Source organism: Sapajus apella, unplaced genomic scaffold (assembly GCF_009761245.1).
Source record: "Sapajus apella isolate SASKATOON/1434 unplaced genomic scaffold, GSC_monkey_1.0 scaffold2, whole genome shotgun sequence".
Lineage (NCBI taxonomy): Eukaryota > Metazoa > Chordata > Mammalia > Primates > Cebidae > Sapajus > Sapajus apella.
The window spans coordinates 80,564,363-80,582,677 of record NW_022436942.1 but is presented as its reverse complement, the minus strand read 5'-3'; the positions used below and the strand labels follow the sequence as shown (position 1 = coordinate 80,582,677).

The following is an 18,315-nucleotide window of genomic DNA, read 5'->3' as shown; positions in this document are numbered from 1 at the left end:
TAAGGAAGGAAAACAAGGGGAAGGCGGTGACCAAACTGAGGAGCCACTGTAAAAACTAGGACTCCTCGTTATGGAGGTCAAGGATCAACTTCTCAAAGGATCCTTTGAGATGAACATTTGGAGGTAATGGTAGGGTCAATAACACTTCACATTGAAGGAAGTACATTTAAAGAAGGAACAATCCTAAGAGAAGATGACTTAAGCTAAAAATATAAAAGCATTTAAAAACATAGCTGTTAATCAAAATTAGAACCTGAAGTAAATGAGATTTTAGGGAATGTGTCTAACCTGCAGCAGTGGAATTGGTCCTTCTACCACAGATCCCTTTGTGTCTTTGTTATAGCCAGTATACAGGGTTGGATGAACCATATTTTCGGACCCATTGTGATATTTTGTTTTTCTTGTTTTGTTAATCTGGAATGTTAAAAGGTGTTAAAACGAAGATGTTGGTTTTAAAATGAGCAAGACACTTTCTGGGACTCCTGACTGGTGGCATGTAGCATGGCAAAAGGAGATAGCTCCCTTTTCTGGCTGTAGGAGACAACTTCCCAAGGCCCAGGAGCCACCCTGAGGAATGGAGGCCCACATGAGCTACCATCCTTGGTGTGGCCTCTACACCTAGAGTTCCAGCCGCCTGCCAGAGCCTGTGATCAGTCACATCCCCACTTATCCCAGTAACAACTCTGGCTTTCCACCAAGGGCCAGGCCCACACCTGGCTGCATCCCCATGGGCCACTGATGTGGCTAAGTGGGTGTGAGTGCTCTTCAGTCCCACGTTATAGCTTTTTCCTCTTCAGTTTCAAGTTCAGATGGGTAACTAAATTTTTTTCCAATCTACAAATAATTTTGATTCAAATAAATAATTTTTGTAGTGAGGACTATGTAAATCTGGTACTGACACTGAAAACTTTCATATCCTGGCCGGGTGCGGTGGCTCATGCCTATAAGCCCAGCACTTTGGGAGGCTAAGGCAGGCGGATCACCTGAGGTTGGGAGTTTGAGACCAGCCTGACCAACATGGAGAAACCCCATCTCTACTAAAAATACAAAAAAAATTAGCCCAGTGTGATGGTTCATGCCTGTAATCCCAGCTACTTGGGAGGCTGAGGCAGGAGAATCGCTTGAACCTGGGAGGTGGAGCTTGTGGTGAGCCAAGATTGCACCATTACACTCCAGCCTGGACACAAGAGCAAAACTCCATCTCAAAAAGGAAAAAAAAAAAAAAAATCATATCGTAAATCACTAATCTTTGGGGAAAGAAAAGGGCTTCTTTTCATTACAAAGAATAATCCTTGCTTATGTCATTACTTTGCATTTTATTTCTATTTTTTTTTAATTAATCATATTTGGTTAGGAAGTTCAGTGGTAAATGCTGAGAATTGTACACAAGATGAAAGAAAATTTTACTTTTGTGTAGCAATTTAGTTTGACATTTTGGCCAGGTGTACAGGATATGTCAGACTAAATGTAAGGAGGAGGTTTACAGTTTGTAATAGACTTGTCATCTGAGACTCAGGAGACTTTTTTTGCAAGTGACTAATTTCATCTATCTTTTCAATACACATTTTCATGAATAATTTGTACATTTATGTCATTGGAAAAGGAAATAATTTCATCAAGTTTTTTTCTCTTGGTCTTTAAGTTGGACACACTTAAAGAAAACAACCTGAAAAATGTGGAAGAGCTGAACAAATCAAAAGAACTCCTGACTGTAGAGAATCAAAAAATGGAAGAATTCAGGAAAGAAATGTAAGTTTATCTCCTTTGAGAAAAATTATGGAATTTATTTTAAATTGAAAAAGTGAATATAGTGCTAATCATTTAAAAAATATTTGAAGGCCAGGCGCGGTGGCTCAAGCCTGTAATCCCAGCACTTTGGGAGGCCGAGGCGGGTGGATCACGAGGTCAAGAGATCGAGACCATCCTGGTCAACATGGTGAAACCCCGTCTCTACCAAAAATACAAAAAATTAGCTGGGCATGGTGGTGCGTGCCTGTAATCCCAGCTACTCAGGAGGCTGAGGCAGGAGAATTGCCTGAACCCAGGAGGCGGAGGTTGCGGTGAGCCGAGATCGTGCCATTGCACTCCAGCCTGGGTAACATGAGTGAAACTCCGTCTCAAAAAAAAATAAATAAAAAATAAAAAATATTTGAGAAGTACATAAAGTATGCAAACTCTGTTGCATACCCTGGAGGTAACATCAGTAACCACTGTTAAGTCAGAACCACATCTAAGTTAAAGGATCAGAATGAAATGTGTACTGGCTGATGAGTTATGTTGGGGATTCAAATGTGACTTTGGGCTGGGTGCGGTGGCACATGCCTGTAATCCCAGCACCGGGAGGTCAAGGTGGGTAGATCACTCGAGCCCAGGAGTTTGAGATCAGCCTGGGCAACATGGTGAAACTCTGTTTCTACAAAATATACAAAAATTAATTGGGTATGGTGGTGCATCCCTACAGTGCCAGTTACTTGGGAGGCTGAGGTAGGAAGATCACGTGAGCCCGGCAGGTCAAGGCTGCAGTGAGCCATTATCATGCCACTGTACTCCAGCCTGGGTGACAGAGTGAGATCCTGTCTCAAAAAAAAGAAAAGAAAAGAAGTGACTTGAAAGCCTTATGAAAGTACAAGTAGAATCAGAATAGCCAGTCTTAACATTTGGTCTCCAACTCCTGACCTCAACTGATCCTCCCTCCTCGGCCTCCCAAAGTGCTGGGATTACAGGCTTGAGCCACCACACCTACCCAGCCAATCTTAACATTTGGAAATGTCAGACCCTTTATTAGCAAGTCCCTCAAAATTCTTTTTATAGGAAAAACAAACAGCATGTCACTTTCTACATTTTCAGTATTTCAATTTTAAGAGTAATCAAATCATCTGGCATGGAAATGAAATGACTAGCATTTTTGGAAGACTTTAAAATTAAAGTTTACACATCAATTTGTTTTATGGTTTCAGGCAGACTGTTCATACTTCCTTTGTTGATGCTAATTCAGTTCTTGCCTTTCAAGTTTGACTAGTGTAGTTATTAGAGATTGGTATTTATCTGACATTTTAAAGAATGGTTACAGTGTAGATTTCGTTTGGTCTTCTGTTAACTACACTGTATCAACCATATTAACCTAAAATCCTAAAGCTAATTAACCTGGTGAACATTTGAATATGTCTGTGTGTTTCATGGTAGATACGGTTAAGGTAGGAAGGATACAAAAGGTGAGTATATACAGTCCCTGCCCTTCAATGATTTGTTTCATTTATTTCCAATCCTAATACATAGATGAGATTCAAACAAAAACAAAAGCATCAGTTCCAAAGTCACCATCCTCAGTACTATTTGTTGACTGAGCTTGGATTAAACTAGCACGTGTGGTTCTTCTGAGAGTTTTACATTTTCCTAGGAAAAATTTGATCTGAGCTGCTCCTGTGCACATCTCATGGTATCAGTGATTTTCTTCTTCAGTCCTAGTTTTAATGGTGGGTCTCTAGATTATGTGATTATGTTTAAACAGTTCTAACAATTTCATTTATGCAGATTTATAAATTTACAATTGTGATTATGGTCATTGGGGAGGCTTCAGTTTCCTTGGGCTACCAACATCAAATGACACAAATAGAAGATGGATCACCAAGACAGGAATAACAAAGTCATTTGTTGTAACGTGATAGTTTAGTTGTATTCATTGAGGAAGTGGGTGCAGGTACAGTTTAGGATTTCTTTTTCTGGTGACACAAGTCATTTTGCAAATCTGAAGGGCTTTGGAGCACCAGGTTGAATTCCTGTGTTGTGTCCCACAGGCAACTGGTGAGGGAGCGTGGGATCTGCCACGGGTGACTCCCTCACCAGCCTCCACTGCGGTAATCCCACCACCAAGCTTCCTGGGTCCTACTAGGTGACGGAGGGGCAGGGCCAAGTGGACCTGGCCAATAGAGCTCTTGGGGTTTAGATAAAATTCTTGTTTTCTGCAGTACGACTTAGGAGTCTTTTGTTGTTATTGTTGTTTGTTTGTTGTTGCTGTTGTTTTCTGAGACAGAGTCTCACTCTGTTGCCCAGACTGGAGCGTCGTGGGTGATCTCTGCTCACCACAACCTCTGCCTCCCCGGTTCAAGTGATTCTTGTGCCTCAGCCTCCTAAGTAGCTGGGATTACAGGCACATACTGCCATGCTCTGCTAATTTTTTTTTTTTTTTTTTTTTTTTTTTGAGATGGAGTCTCACTTTGTTGCCCAGGCTAGAGTGCAGTGGTGCAATCTCGGCTCACGGCAACTTCCACCTTCCAGGTTCAAGCAATTCTCCTGCCTCAGCCTCCCAAGTAGCTAGGATTACAGTTATGTGCCATGACACCCAACTAATCTTTGTATTTTTAGTAGAGACTGGGTTTCACCATATTGGCCAGGCTGGTCTCAAACTCATGACCTTGCTGTCCACCCACCTTGGCCTCCCAAAGTTCTGGGATTACAGGTGTGAGCCACCATGCCTGGCCATATTTTTGTATTTTTAGTAGAGGTGGGGTTTCACTATGTTGGCCAGGCTGGTCTTGAACCCTTGGCCTCAAATGATCTGCCTGCCTTGGCCTCCCAAAGTGATTGGATTACAGGCATGAGCCACTGCGCCAGCTCTTAGGAGTCTTTTGTTGCAGCCATTACTAGTATTCCAGTGAGATCACCCTTTAATGTTCAGAGTCTCACTGAATCCTGTCATGTCATCTACCCCCAGTTAGCATGGGGTTGTTTTCACCCCATGAAGACATAAATTGTTTTCGTGCACCTCTCCTTTGAATTATTTCATTGACTAATAAAAGCTTAGCTGAGATTCTGGCTACAGCTGCTGTTGCGCTAACCCCAGCCTGTGCTGAGCTGTTCCTGCTGCTGTGCTTCCCAGACCTCTGATCCCTGAGCTCAGTCATTCAGGTGAGGAGGAACCAGATCCCAGGCAGAAAAAGCCTCGGCTGCTTTGGATTCTCTACCTTTTTTTGCCCCAACAGATGTGAGGGAATCACATTTTCTTGTCAGTGACATGACGCTTCATGGCCAGGACTGTTTACAAGAGGCAGGAGCAGTGGGAGACATGTTGATAGCGTTCCACGGAAGCGGGCACAGGAGGTATGGGGAGTAGGTTGAAAAAGCCCCTACCCCTGATGACTGGTGGCTCCCTGGTCAGATTTCAAGGGCCATCTGCTGTAAGAGGACTGTGTAATGGGAACATGCTTCTCAAAACACAGCAGTCACTTTGCCTTTCCCTAGTCTTATTCCTCAGGGCTCAAAGCTGGAGAATGAACAGCCGCTTGCCTCTTCCGTGGTTTAGCGTGTATGGGATTTCGTGTGTCCTCTGGAGCTTTTTTGGGGTTTCTCCTCACCTAATAGGACTGTGGTTCCTGGAGAAAAAGAGGCACCAACATAGACCAGGGTTTCTTTTTTTCTTTCTTTCTTTTTTTTTTTTTTTTTTTTTGAGACAGGGTCTCACTCTGTTGCCCAAGCTAGAAAGCAGTGGCAGCTGTCTCAGCTCACTGCAGCCTCCACCTCCTGGGTTCAATTCAGCATCCCACCTCAGCCTCCTGAGTGGCTGGGATTACAGGCACGCACCACCACGCCCAGCTAATTTTTGTATTTTTAATAGAGACGGGGTTTTGCCATGTTTGTCAGGCTGGTCTCAAACTCATGGCCTCAAATGATGCGCCTGCCTGGGCCTCTCAAAGTGCTGGGATTACAGGCTTGAGCCACTGTACTCGGCCACCTAGGAACCACTCCCTCTAGAATATTGCCCTTGCCCCTGGAAAGCAGCACTTGTAACTGAATGTTCTTTTCCTGTGTACCACTTACAAGGCTGGTTTTAAGAAAGCTCTTGCTTGATTTCAGTTAGCCAGCTCCTATTTTCAGTTGGGGATCAACAATAAAAGAGTTTCTCGTGGTGTATAATTTTGGATCTTAGGGAAAAAAGGATATAAGCAATTTAATTTTTTTTTCAATTTTTAAAATTCATTAATTATTATTATTTTTTTTAAAAAGACAGGGTTTCACCATGTTGATCAGGCTGGTCTTGAACTCCCGACCTCAGGTGATCTGCCCGCCTTGGCCTCCAAAGTGCTTGGATTACAGGCGTGAGCCACCACGCCCAGCCAAGCAATTTAATTTTTGTCTTTACTCACCTGGCACAGTAGTAAATCTACAATATATTTAGCATGATAATAGATTTATGATGGATTTATAAGTAAAATGTTTGCTTGTCAATATTAATTATGTTTATTTTGTCTTCCATTTTAAGCCTACAGTCTTTTCTGTGTCAAGGTATCTTGTCATGTAGAAAGAAAAGTAGCTTCTTTAAAAACCATTGGAAATATTTTTGTGGCTATTTTGAGAATCATTCTTTGAGTATTTCCAGAATTTGGGTTATCAGAGCCTCTTTCCTCTATGAAATGAATTAACCCGCTACCCACTAAAGAAAAAATGAAGTGCCCTATATCTGAATCACGACTGAAGTCATCTGCCAATTGTAGCTCCTATTCTTGTGGTTTTGCTGCTTACTGGCTTTATGATTTGGGGCAAATCTGTGTACTTTCCAGAGCTTCAATCTTCCTGTTAAAACATAAATAACATTAGCCTCCTTGGGCTTCCAGGATTAAGTGAGAAAATGGACATGGAGGCATTTTGTACATTTTAAAACACTAAATTTTGTTTTTATAGGTCAGTGCTTTAGGCCACTTTGGCCACTTTTAGATTACTTCCTTGATGCGTTGTTTTAAATTTTCTTTTCTGTGGGCTTGAGAGAGAAGGAACAAGAGTGTAAATGTAGTACTTTGACAGGCCACACACATGCAGACACCATGTAGCCACTCATGAAGACAGTGACCACCTGGAAAATATGACGTTTGGCTTACGATAATTTTACCATAAGGAAATCTGATTTGTCAAGGATTGATGGACTTGGACAGATGAACTTTAGCTGTGATATGTGTGTATGCATGTGTACATACATACATATATGAATAGAGATTTGTATATATGAATCTCTTTCGTGAGTAACTAGCTGAGGCTAAAATTCCCTCTCAGTTTTTCTTTAATTGCTAAATAAACATCTCTGTAGAAAGCCTAATTAGTATGCCAAGAAAATTTTTGTGTAGATTTATTTCCCTAAGTCTTCCTGAGGTCATCCCAGTGTGCATATTATAGGTGGATGGAGAATTAAAAATTGAGAAAATCGAATGTGCCGAGAACCGCCACCCATTAGACAATTGAAGTTAAAAATAGATGCGTTCATGCATCAGCAGATGGATTCATACCCAGATGACTTGATTCAGAATTCAGCCATGTATGACAGCTTGCTAAATGGAGTTTAACCAACACAGACGTACTTAAAATTCACAATTGCATCAAAACCCTCTAGAGCATAAAACTAAGATTTAGTGATCAAATATTGTGCATATTCATGTATAAAGGATAATGTTTAGGATGTATGTTTTTGATTATTTTAAGAACAGGAAGTTGTTTAATAAATATAGCTATCCTGTTCATATTTTCTATGGTTATTCATGGTATAGGTTAGCAGGTTGTATTATATTTTTATTTGCTTTTTTCAATTATAAATCAGCATTGTGGAAAGACTATCAAAATAAAACACCTGTTATGTAATTAGAAAACTATTTCCTTTGGGCATTCCGCCTCTAGTTGTCCTAAAATTATACTCAGATTTACATCAGCACTTGACTCTGACAGATACTGGTAAATGGGACCATTGGATTTTTATTTCTTCCAGAGAAAAACAAATTTATAGATCTGTGCAGTTAGAACAGAGTGCCTTGGCAGCAAATTAAATCACTTTATCAATGAAGTGGATTTTAGTAAAATAATCTAAGGGAAATATTCCTAAACACAGGAGGGCTGACCATCTCTTCTGCCATGTATTTTATAGCAAAATTCCTTTTTTATGGTGTAAGTTTGAGTGGTGGGAGGGTGGGCACAGTGTTTATTAGGTTCTGAAAAATGTAATAATTGTGGGTGGCAGTCCTCCTTTTGGGAGGTTATGGCCATTTAGCCCTTCTGCATGTAGATAATACTGTCTGCTGTTATTATAGATCCTATCAGTCACGTGACCCAGATATATTTTCCTCAGTGCTGTGAAGCTGGTTGTCTCCCACAGTTTCCTTGCCTGTCTTGTTTCTATGGTAACCCGGCACTCACTGTCCTTGCAGAGAAACCCTAAAGCAGGCAGCAGCTCAGAAGTCCCAGCAGCTTTCAGCATTGCAAGAAGAGAACGTTAAACTTGCTGAGGAGCTGGGGAGAAGCAGGGACGAAGTCACAAGTCATCAAAAGGTCAGTGTCCTTTGGTGGGGGTTTCCAGCTCTGCCGTGCCAGCTGCTGCTGCTGTTGGCAGCATGCTCAGAGGCTACTCAGAGGTCTGCTCAGTGTGGTGGGGTCATTCCAAATGGAATTCCAAGTTACTTGTGCTATGTGTCTCCTTGTTTTCAAACGTACTGCTGTAGGATTTAGGGTAGGAACGATTTGACAAGTCCTTTAAAAAACACACAAAATACTGGAACTTCCAAGCAAGTAGAAAATATGGTCTTTATTAGACAATCTTACAGCTAAACATTTAAATAGAAGGGGACAGTATCTTCTACCTACTACTACTTGGATTTCAAAATTATTTTTCTCTTAAGATTTTTTTCACTTTGATCAAAACTGATTTTGAAGAACAGATTCCAAGAATATAGATTTGGTGTGAGTGTTGGCAACTGATTTTTAATAGAACTCTGCTTTTCTTTAAATTAGAAAACATGCTTACGCCTTTCCTAATGGAACTGTGCATATATGTGCCCTTGTGTGCTTTGGTAAATATAAAATATATGTTACAACTGGAATGAACTACAAGCAGACCACAACCTGTTTGCTTCTATATTTAAATTACAGAGGTTTCTTACAGAAGTTAAACGTGGCAACAAAACTGATTTTAAAGGAAGCTGTATTCTACCTTTTATTCTTCTCTAGCAGTTGAATCAAAGTGCTGAATTGTGAGTCACATCTGACTTCAGAGCAGCAGCTTAGAATTACATTTTTAAGAGACTTTTGCTGTGTAGTCATTCATTCTTGCTTTGTACTCCAAGGGGAATTTTTTTTTCCCATTATATGTTGCAAACATTAATTCTTACTTGGAATGGAGTAATTTGGGGTAATTGTACGGAGTAGCCATTGACATGGTGCAGTTTGTGGCAAAAGCACTTTTTGGAGAGTTAATTTTAGACTTTAAAATCTTCACTATCACTCTCCACAATTTTCTTATTTTGTGAAAGAAATGCCACATCTCTCCAGACTCCAAAATGATGACGATGCTATTGGTGATAGTAACTAACACTTATGGGCTCTTGCTATGTGACGGCACAAATAAATGGTAGCTATCATCTCAGTCCCTGCCATAATTCAAAGCAATAGCACTATTATTATCCCCATTTGTGAAAGGGGAAATGGGAGCACAAAGATGATAGTAATTTGTTCAGCATTACTCGGTGAGTAGTGTCAAGAGATGTCATCTTCTGATGGGGGCCAAGGAAAGAATCAGTGTGTTGACTTAACTAGGGTCACTGCACTCTCCCTTCATGAGTTTGTGGGAAACTGGAGTTCATGAAGAATCAAAGACCATTGACCAGCAGGGGTTCTTTTTTTCTGGCATAAGCTGAAACACGCACATCATTTGGCATCTCCAGTATCAATGTGTCCACAGGGACTTGGAAGAGAAGAATTTTGGCTAAGTGCTGAGTCTATTCCCATCTTGTATCATTTCATTGAACATCTCTGGTAGAGAGAATGGTTTCCATAAATAGGAGGAACATACAGAGATTATCCTCTTATCTTATGCTGTGACTTTAACTGAACTGATGATTATAGTTCTTGTCTCTGTCACTCAGAACCAGAAGGGATTCAGGAGACAACATGCTTCCTTGTTTAGAATTTCCCACAGTTTCTTGCCTGTGTTGGACTCCTCTCTATCCTAGCAGCTCTGTTCTTTTTTGCAGTAGAGATTTCAGTTAGCTTCCTACTGAAAAGGTTTTGTGATTTAAAAATGTAAAAATCAGGCACTTTGCAGAGTGATAGAAAATAATGCCTACAGGAACAGGGGGATGGTGGGGTGCGAGTGAAGAAGTGACTTCCTTTTAAAGAATGGGGTGGATTCTTATGCTACTGGTAGTTTTCTGTATTTAACTCAGAAGGAGAAATAATATGGGTGTGAACTAAAATGTGATAGGCTTTCATGATGGAGATTGTGGAAAATATTGATTACCAAAAAAGATTACAGATCATTCTTTCCATGGAATATATATTTCAAAAGAGTGGAGTGAGCCACCCATTTAAAATAACTTAGAAGCAACCTTAGTTTAATAAAGACTGATTAATCATGGGGCTCTGTTACTCTCTTACTGTATCATTTCCAAGAATTCTATAAAATTTCACTTAGTTGCTTTCTACAGTTAAGTCAAACTATTGATCAGCTGTGTTAGAAATATAAAGCTATTGTATTTGGCAGAAATGCTATTTAAAAAAAGATTTTCAGGCCGGGCGCGGTGGCTCAAGCCTGTAATCCCAGCACTTTGGGAGGCCGAGGCGGGTGGATCACGAGGTCAAGAGATCGAGACCATCCTGGTCAACAAGGTGAAACCCCGTCTCTACTAAAAATACAAAACATTAGCTGGGCATGGTGGCGCGTGCCTGTAATCCCAGCTACTCGGGAGGCTGAGGCAGGAGAATTGCCTGAACCCAGGAGGCGGAGGTTGCGGTGAGCCGAGATCACGCCATTGCACTCCAGCCTGGGTAACATGAGTGAAACTCCGTCTCAAAAAAAAAAAAAAAAAAAAAGATTTTCAGTTGTAGTACTACAGAAAAATTTACTTTTTCATTCTAAAATTGAGACAGTGGAGACTAGATTGACTTGGGAAAGGTAAATACTGACCCATGACCCAGGAATCTCTTCTGACTCCTTATTTAGAAGCACCATAATTTGTTGAATTGAGCTGATTGCTTTACCATAATTTCATGGAATCATCACAACCTACCTGAGAGATAGTAGGATTATTTTTAGACAGGAAACAGGCTCAAACATGAACTAACTTACCAAGGATACACAGATAGGCAGTGGAGGAACTGAGATTTGAAATCATGTCTGTCTAACTTGAAAGAAAGCCTGTTTGTCCAGCTGCTGTCCTATACTGAGAATAAAACTTATTTCTACTTACTTCATGATTATTGTTCAAGATTTTTAAAAAGCTGTGAGCTAGAAATGGGGTAGGTGGGGTCAAACAGTGCTCTAAAAATGCACTTGGAACACTACCGGTACTTTTTTTTTTCCTGCCTCAAATGTTTTGCTTAGAAAACCCAGGGCATCTCAGAATCTTGCCATTCACAGGTCTGCTTTTGTGTCTTTTCTTGTCTCCTTTCCCATTTGGTAAGTGTATCTCATTCTTAGAGGCCCATGTTAATGGTCATTGCCTCTGATCTCAATCAGAGTGAGCTCCTGCCTCTCTGCAGTGCCCTGATCCTTAGAACCCAGCACTGTGGTCAGTATCATGTGCTTCTGCTTCTCCCAGACTGTGAGAAAGTAGGAATCATAGAGCACCACTTGTAGGTTTGAATGAATGGATGGGTATTTGGTGAGTATCTTGTTTTTAGCCAGAGCCCCAGTTTCTGTTTTATAGAAAAGAGACTTTGTGATTGCTCTTTCCACTTTTTTAGATGATTCCATTTACCTCCAGTTTCATAACTGTATTAGGGTTCACTAGAGGGACAGAACTAATAAAGAGGAGTTTATTAAGGTGTATTAACTCACACAATCACAAGGGCCCACAGGAGGCCATCTGTAAGCTGAGGAGCAAGGAAGCCAGTCCGAGTCCCAAAGCTGAAGAACTAGAAGTCCAAGTTCGAGGGCAGGAAGCGTCCAGCCTGGGAGAAAAATGTAGGCTGGGAGGCTAAGCCAGTCTAGCCTTTAAGCATTCTTCTGCCTGCTTTTTTTTTTTTCTTTAGCTGGAGTCTCACTCTGTATTCCAAGCTGTAGTGCAGAAGCTCTATCTCGGCTTACTGCAACCTCCGCCTCCAGGGCTCAAGTGATTCTTGTGCCTCAGCCTCCCTAGTGGCTGGGACTACAGGCGAGTGCCACCACACCCAGATAATTTTTTGTATTTTAGTAGAGACTGGGTTTCATCCTGTTGCCCAGGGTGATCTCGAACTCCTGAGCTCAGACAGTCTGTCCACTTCAGCCTCCCAAAGTGCTGGGATTACAGGTGTGAGCCACCACACCCGGCCATCTGCCTGCTTTTTGTTCTGGTTGCCATGACAGTTGATTAGATTGTGCCCACCCAGATTAAGGGTGGGCCTGCCTTTCTCAGCCCATTGGCTCAAATGTTAATCTCCCTTGGCAACACCCTCCCAGACATACCTAGGATCAAGACTTTGCTTCCGCAGTCCAGTCAAGTTGACACTCAGTATGAACCATCACAATAGCTTTTTTTGGAGAGCTGTACTTGCCAAAAACCTCATCGCCAACTTAGTAGGGCATTTGCTTTCTGCGTAGCTAGTAGAAGCATATAGTGTAAATTCAGGCAGGGTCATGTAGTTTAAGATTATTGGAAACCATACAGAGTATTCATTTCTTTTTTTAAGAGATAGGGTCTCACTGTGTCACCTGGGCTAGAGTGTAGTGATGCTATCATAGCTCACTACAGCCTCAACCTCCTGGGCTCCCAGCCCCTATTTTCTTTTCATAGGGAATTCTAAAAATAATGTTAGTTCTTCTACAGAAATAGTCACCTTAGGTAGTCACTTTTGATATGTCTGATTTATTGTTTCCAAACCTCAACATGTGTTCCCCCTTGTAAAGATAGCAAATACAGTGAGCTGTCACTATGGGAACAGAGCTGATTCTCCCCCTGGCTATTTGTGGAATGAGGTTACAGTTTGCTTATGGAAACTGGACAGGGATTAAATGACTCCATAAGTGTATTTCATGAACAGTTTTTCCTAACAGAGTTTACAGCAGATGTGTTACACAAAAAAATTGGGGTTAGCAACTAAATTGATCATGAATAGTCACCTGCCATTTAAATGAGCCTGAATTCCCAGACATGAATGCTTAGAAAGGGAAAGCTATTTTTAGCTTATTGTGTATTAGTTTGGAAAAATGGTGGTTATCAGCCATCATATTTTTAATCTGGGCTCAGGGGACTTCTGGGCAACTAGGGCCAATTGAAGCGAGATCACCGCCTCCTGCTCTCTCCTTTCAGTACCCAATGCTACGAACACAGTTTTTCTGTATTAAAAAATGTGTCCAGCAGAAGCCAACAAAGACAGTCAACTTCATGCTGTAAACTTTTTTTTTTTTTTGAGACAGAGTCTCACTCTGTCACCCAGCCTGGAGTGCGGTGGTACGATCTCGGCTCACTGCAATCTCACCTCCCAGGTTCAAGCAATTCTCCTGTCTCAGCCTCCTAAGCAACTGGGACTACAGTCATGTGCCATCATGCCCAGCTAATTTTTTTGTATTTTTAGTAGAGATGGGGTTTCACCAATTTTGCCAGGTTGGTCTTGAGCTCCTGACCTCACGATCCACCCGCCTTGGCCTCCCAAAGTACTGCTGTAAACTTTTAAATTGGCAACCAAGGCTGGATGCGGGGGCTCACACCTGTAATCCCAGCACTTACTTTAGGAGGCTGAGGCAGATAGATCGCCTGAGGTCAGGAGTTCGAGACCAGCTGAAAAACATGGTGAAATCCCATCTCCAATAAAAAATACAAAAATGAACCAGGCATGGCAGTGCATGCCTGTAATTCTGGCTATTCAGGAGACTGAGGCAGGAGACAGGAGAATCTCTTGAACCCAGGAGGCAGAGGTTGCATGAGCTGAGATTGCACCACTGCACTCCAGCCTAGGTGACAGAGCAAGATTCTGTCCAAAAAATAAAAAGTAAATTGGCAACCAAAAAAGGAAACAAAATTGTGGGTTGACTCTGACACTGTGTCCCCAGTGGTAAGTGGAAAGAATGATGAACAGCAAAATCCTGAGAATTTTTACTCAAATCCTGTCTGTCTCTTCGCCCAGTCCAGTTTGGAAAAAATTAGACTGAAGAGGTGAGTAGACAGCCTGGGAAAAGTCAAGGAAAAATTTCTGAGGCTTGATACCCTCTTGTACCACCTCAGGATTTTACTAGCAGTGGGAATATCTGCCAGTGGTCGTTTTCTATAGCTAGGCCAGCCAACAAACTGTGGCTGACAGGCACAGGGCACCATGGGTATTTTTTCCAAGTGATAAGAAGTCTGCAGGTGGGCAGTGCAGGGCGGGTGTCCCCTCAGGAACGTCCTCACAGAGCCGGCTCTTCCTTCTGCTTGCTGCCCTCCTAGGCGTGTAGCTCCTGTCCACTTGATCCCCAGTTGGCTGTTGTACCTCAAGCATCGCAGAGCTGTCCGGAAGGAAGCAGGGGAGGACAAGGCAGGGAAACGCAAAGGGCTTCTCACATGCTCTGTCTTCTAATTTAGGGAAGAAAGTTCATATTTCTGTGATCGTATCACATAACCGTCTCTGACCACAGGAGTGGCTGGGTTCCAGTCTCTAGGAAGGGAAGGTAGCAGAAGTGGTAAGAGCAGTTGTGGAAAGAGCTTGCTGGGGATACGTGCCCCAAGGCAGAGGATATTCTCCTGTGGGAATGGGATTACCTGTATTCAGGTAGAGTGAGTGATATGTACAGAACACTGAAGAAAAATCTCAGGAAAGAGATCGCCAACAGAGTCTTTGTGTAGCCTCAACTATCCCAAACTTGACTCTATCCAGAAACCTCTGGCTATAGAAATGTGTCAATTACAATGCTTAACTTTCAGCTGTAGCACAGGGTTGAAGATAAAGGCCTCAGATAAGGTAGGAAGGGTGTTGGGGGAAACTCATGGCATATGGAACAAAGGGAAGGTCTAGGTAGAGTCATCCGGAATAAGATGAAGTGTATGCATACCATAACCTAAGACGGAAAGGGAAAGAACAGAACACCAAGAGCCAGAGAGAGACAGGAATTCAGGCCAAGAGAAGCTGATACCCAGGGAAAATAGGGCTTTGTGTTATGTAAAACTAAAGTTATTTGAATAAAACAACTGTTCAAAGAGGAGATGATAAAATGATACAAGTTTAACAGGGAGATTGAAGAATTAAGGAAACAAATTCAAGACCAAACCACACCATATCAAGACTACTAAATAAATCAGAAACAGAAAGCAGCCTTATAAACATTTCTTAAAAATATAAAGGAAAGGACTGGGTGCAGTGGCTCGCGTCTATAATCCCAGCACTTTGGGAGCCCAAAGCAGGAGATTGTTTGAGCCCAGGAGTTCAAGACCAGCCTGGGCAACATAGAAAGACTCTGTCTCAAAAAAAAAAATAAATAAAATAAAAAATATATATATAATATATATAATAAATATATAATATATATTATATAATATAATAATATATATTATATATATTATAATATATATTATACAACATATATAATATATAATATAATAAATATATAATATATATTATTTAATATATATTATATTAATATTATATATAATATATATAATATATATATATGCTGGGTGTGGTGGCTCAAGCCTGTAATCCAAGCACTTTGGGAGGTGAGGCAGGTGGATCACTTGAGGTCAGAAGTTTGAAACCAGCCTGGCCAACATGGCAAAACCCTGTCTCTACTGAAAATACAAAAATTAGCTGAGCATAGTGGCAAGCACCTGTAATCCCAGCTACCTGCATACTGACACAGGAGAACAACTTGAACCTGAGAGGCAGAGGTTGCAGTGAGCTGAGATGGCACAACTGCGCTCCAGCCTGGGGGACACAGCAAGACTCCATCTCAAAAAAAATATATATATATATATGTGTGTGTATGTGCGTATAATATATATAACATGTGTACACACATATATATGTATACATAATATGTACAACACACATATATTATAACATGTTATAGATGTTACATATATGTTACATATGTTATATGTATGTTACATATATACTCATATATAATGTATTATATATGTATAAATATATATAACATGTGTTATGTGTTATATATATGTTATATGCATATATATGTATATTGTGTGTGTGTGTGTGTGTATATATATATAATTTTTTTAAAGTATTAGGAGATAAGGAAATTTTCCCAAGTAAAGGAAGAACTGAATCTGCAAACAGAAAAGAGAGTGGGTTGTATGGAAACCCAGTAGGGGAACCCACTGGGAAAAATTGGTCCAAAATAAACACACACACACAAATACCCTGGTGATTATTGAAATTCAACAATATAGAAATAGTTCTAAGTGCCCAGGCAGAAAAATCAAATTTCTTATAAAAACTTAAAAAACCAGCCCACTGGGCCGGACGCGGTGGCTCATGCCTGTAATCCCAGCACTTTGGGAGGCCGAGGCGGGTGGATCACAAGGTCAAGAGATCGAGACCATCCTGGTCAACATGGTGAAACCCCGTCTCTACTAAAAATACAAAAAATCAACTGGGCATGGTGGCGCGTGCCTGTAATCCCAGCTACTCAGGAGGCTGAGGCAGGAGAATTGCCTGAACCCGGGAGGCGGAGGCTGCGGTAAGCCAAGATCGCACCATTGCATTCCAGCCTGGGTAACAAGAGCGAAACTCCGTCTAAAAAAAAAACCAGCCCACTGCAGATACATTCAATGCCAGAAAATTCTGCTGCACTGCGTCCAGAGTTCTCAGGGACAGGAAATATGGCCAAGGTTGTCATATCCAGATAATGCCTATTCAGGTTCATGTTTTCAGATATGAAAGGACTTAGAAGCTGTGGTGTCTGTGGGTCCTTCTGGAAGTAGACACTTGATGGTAAATTTGAGCCAAGCAAGACATGAATCAAAATAAAGGCATTAGCAAAAGAGAAATGGACACAAGGACTGGTCGTGAGCATTAAATCCAAGTAAACAGATAGCTAAGCACACAGCTGTGGGGTTTATGGGCACATACTAATGTTGTGGGGTTCTTTGTTTTTTGAGATGGAGTCTCATTCTGTTGCCCAGGCTGGAGAACAGTGGCACAATCTCGGCTCACTGCAACCTCCACCTCCCGGGTTCAAGGGATTCTCTTGCCTCAGCCTCCCAAGTAGCTGGAAATACAGGCGCACGTCACCACGCCCAGCTAATTTTTGTATTTTTAGTAGAGATGGGGTTTCATCATGTTGGCCAGGCTGGTCTCAAACTCCTGACCTTGTGATCCTCTCACCTTGGCTTCCCAACTGGGATTATAGATGTGAACCACCGTGCCCGGCCCATACTAATGTTTTTAATATTTTATTTGGAAATTATTTCAAACCTTGTGAAAAGTTGTAAGAATAGAACAAATAATGCTCATATTTTATTATTTTTACATAAACCCCATGCAGTCATCAAATTCAGGGAGTTTAACCTCAATACAACACAATTACCGATGTACAGACCCTATTCCTGTTCAGGCAGTTGTCCCAGTAATGTCTTTACAGCTTTATTTTTTAAATTCAGGATCCAGTCCAATTTCATGCATTCTTCTCACTGAATTGTCATGTCTCTTTAGTCATCTTTAATTTGGAATGATTCCTCTGTTTTTGTCTTTCATGACATTGACTTTTTTTTTTTATAAGAACAGGCCAGTTAAAGCTGCATAAAGTCTCTCATTTTCAGTTTGTGTGATGTTTCTTCCTGATGATATTCAGGTTACGCATTTTTAGCAGGAAGACTATGTAAGTGATACTGTGTCCTGCCAGGAGGCATATTGTTAAGCCAGCTACCCCAAGTGAATCTTAACAGCATATGCTGTTTCTTTGTCCCATTATTGGTGATGTTAATTTTGATCATTTGGTGAATACAAGTTTAAAACATTTGCAAGGTAAAAAGAAAATGAAAAAAAGTAGAAAAAATATATAGAGAACGTGACTAACAAAATTTGATCGCCACTGCACTCCAGCCTGGGTGACAGAGCAAGACCCTGCTTCAAAAAAAAAAAAAAAGAATTAATTTGAAATGATGTCAACATATTACATTTTAAAAACATATTTTACTTAAAAAATTTTACAAAACAGGGCCGGGCGCGGTGGCTCAAGCCTGTAATCCCAGCACTTTGGGAGGCCGAGGCGGGTGGATCACGAGGTCAACAGATCGAGACCATCCTGGTCAACATGGTGAAACCCTGTCTCTACTAAAACTACAAAAAATTAGCTGGGCATGGTGGCGCGTGCCTGTAGTCCCAGCTACTCGGGAGGCTGAGGCAGGAGAATTGCCTGAACCCAGGAGGCGGAGGTTGCGT

The 18,315-nt window shown here is 41.3% G+C and overlaps 1 protein-coding gene across 21 annotated transcripts in view; it reads left to right on the top strand.

The window, feature by feature from the left end:
- CLIP1 (CAP-Gly domain containing linker protein 1) overlaps positions 1-18,315 on the top strand; it is a 142,685-nt gene that overhangs the window by 95,366 nt on the left and 29,004 nt on the right. For all 21 annotated transcript variants that reach the window (XR_004258148.1, XM_032242597.1, XM_032242679.1 and 18 more), the window contains 2 exons: positions 1,643-1,749; positions 8,181-8,301. Coding sequence is in view for 20 of the 21 variants with exons in the window: in XM_032242597.1 (XP_032098488.1) it covers positions 1,643-1,749; positions 8,181-8,301 (228 nt within the window). In the remaining variant the exon portion in view is untranslated. The remainder of the gene's footprint in view (positions 1-1,642; positions 1,750-8,180; positions 8,302-18,315) is intronic.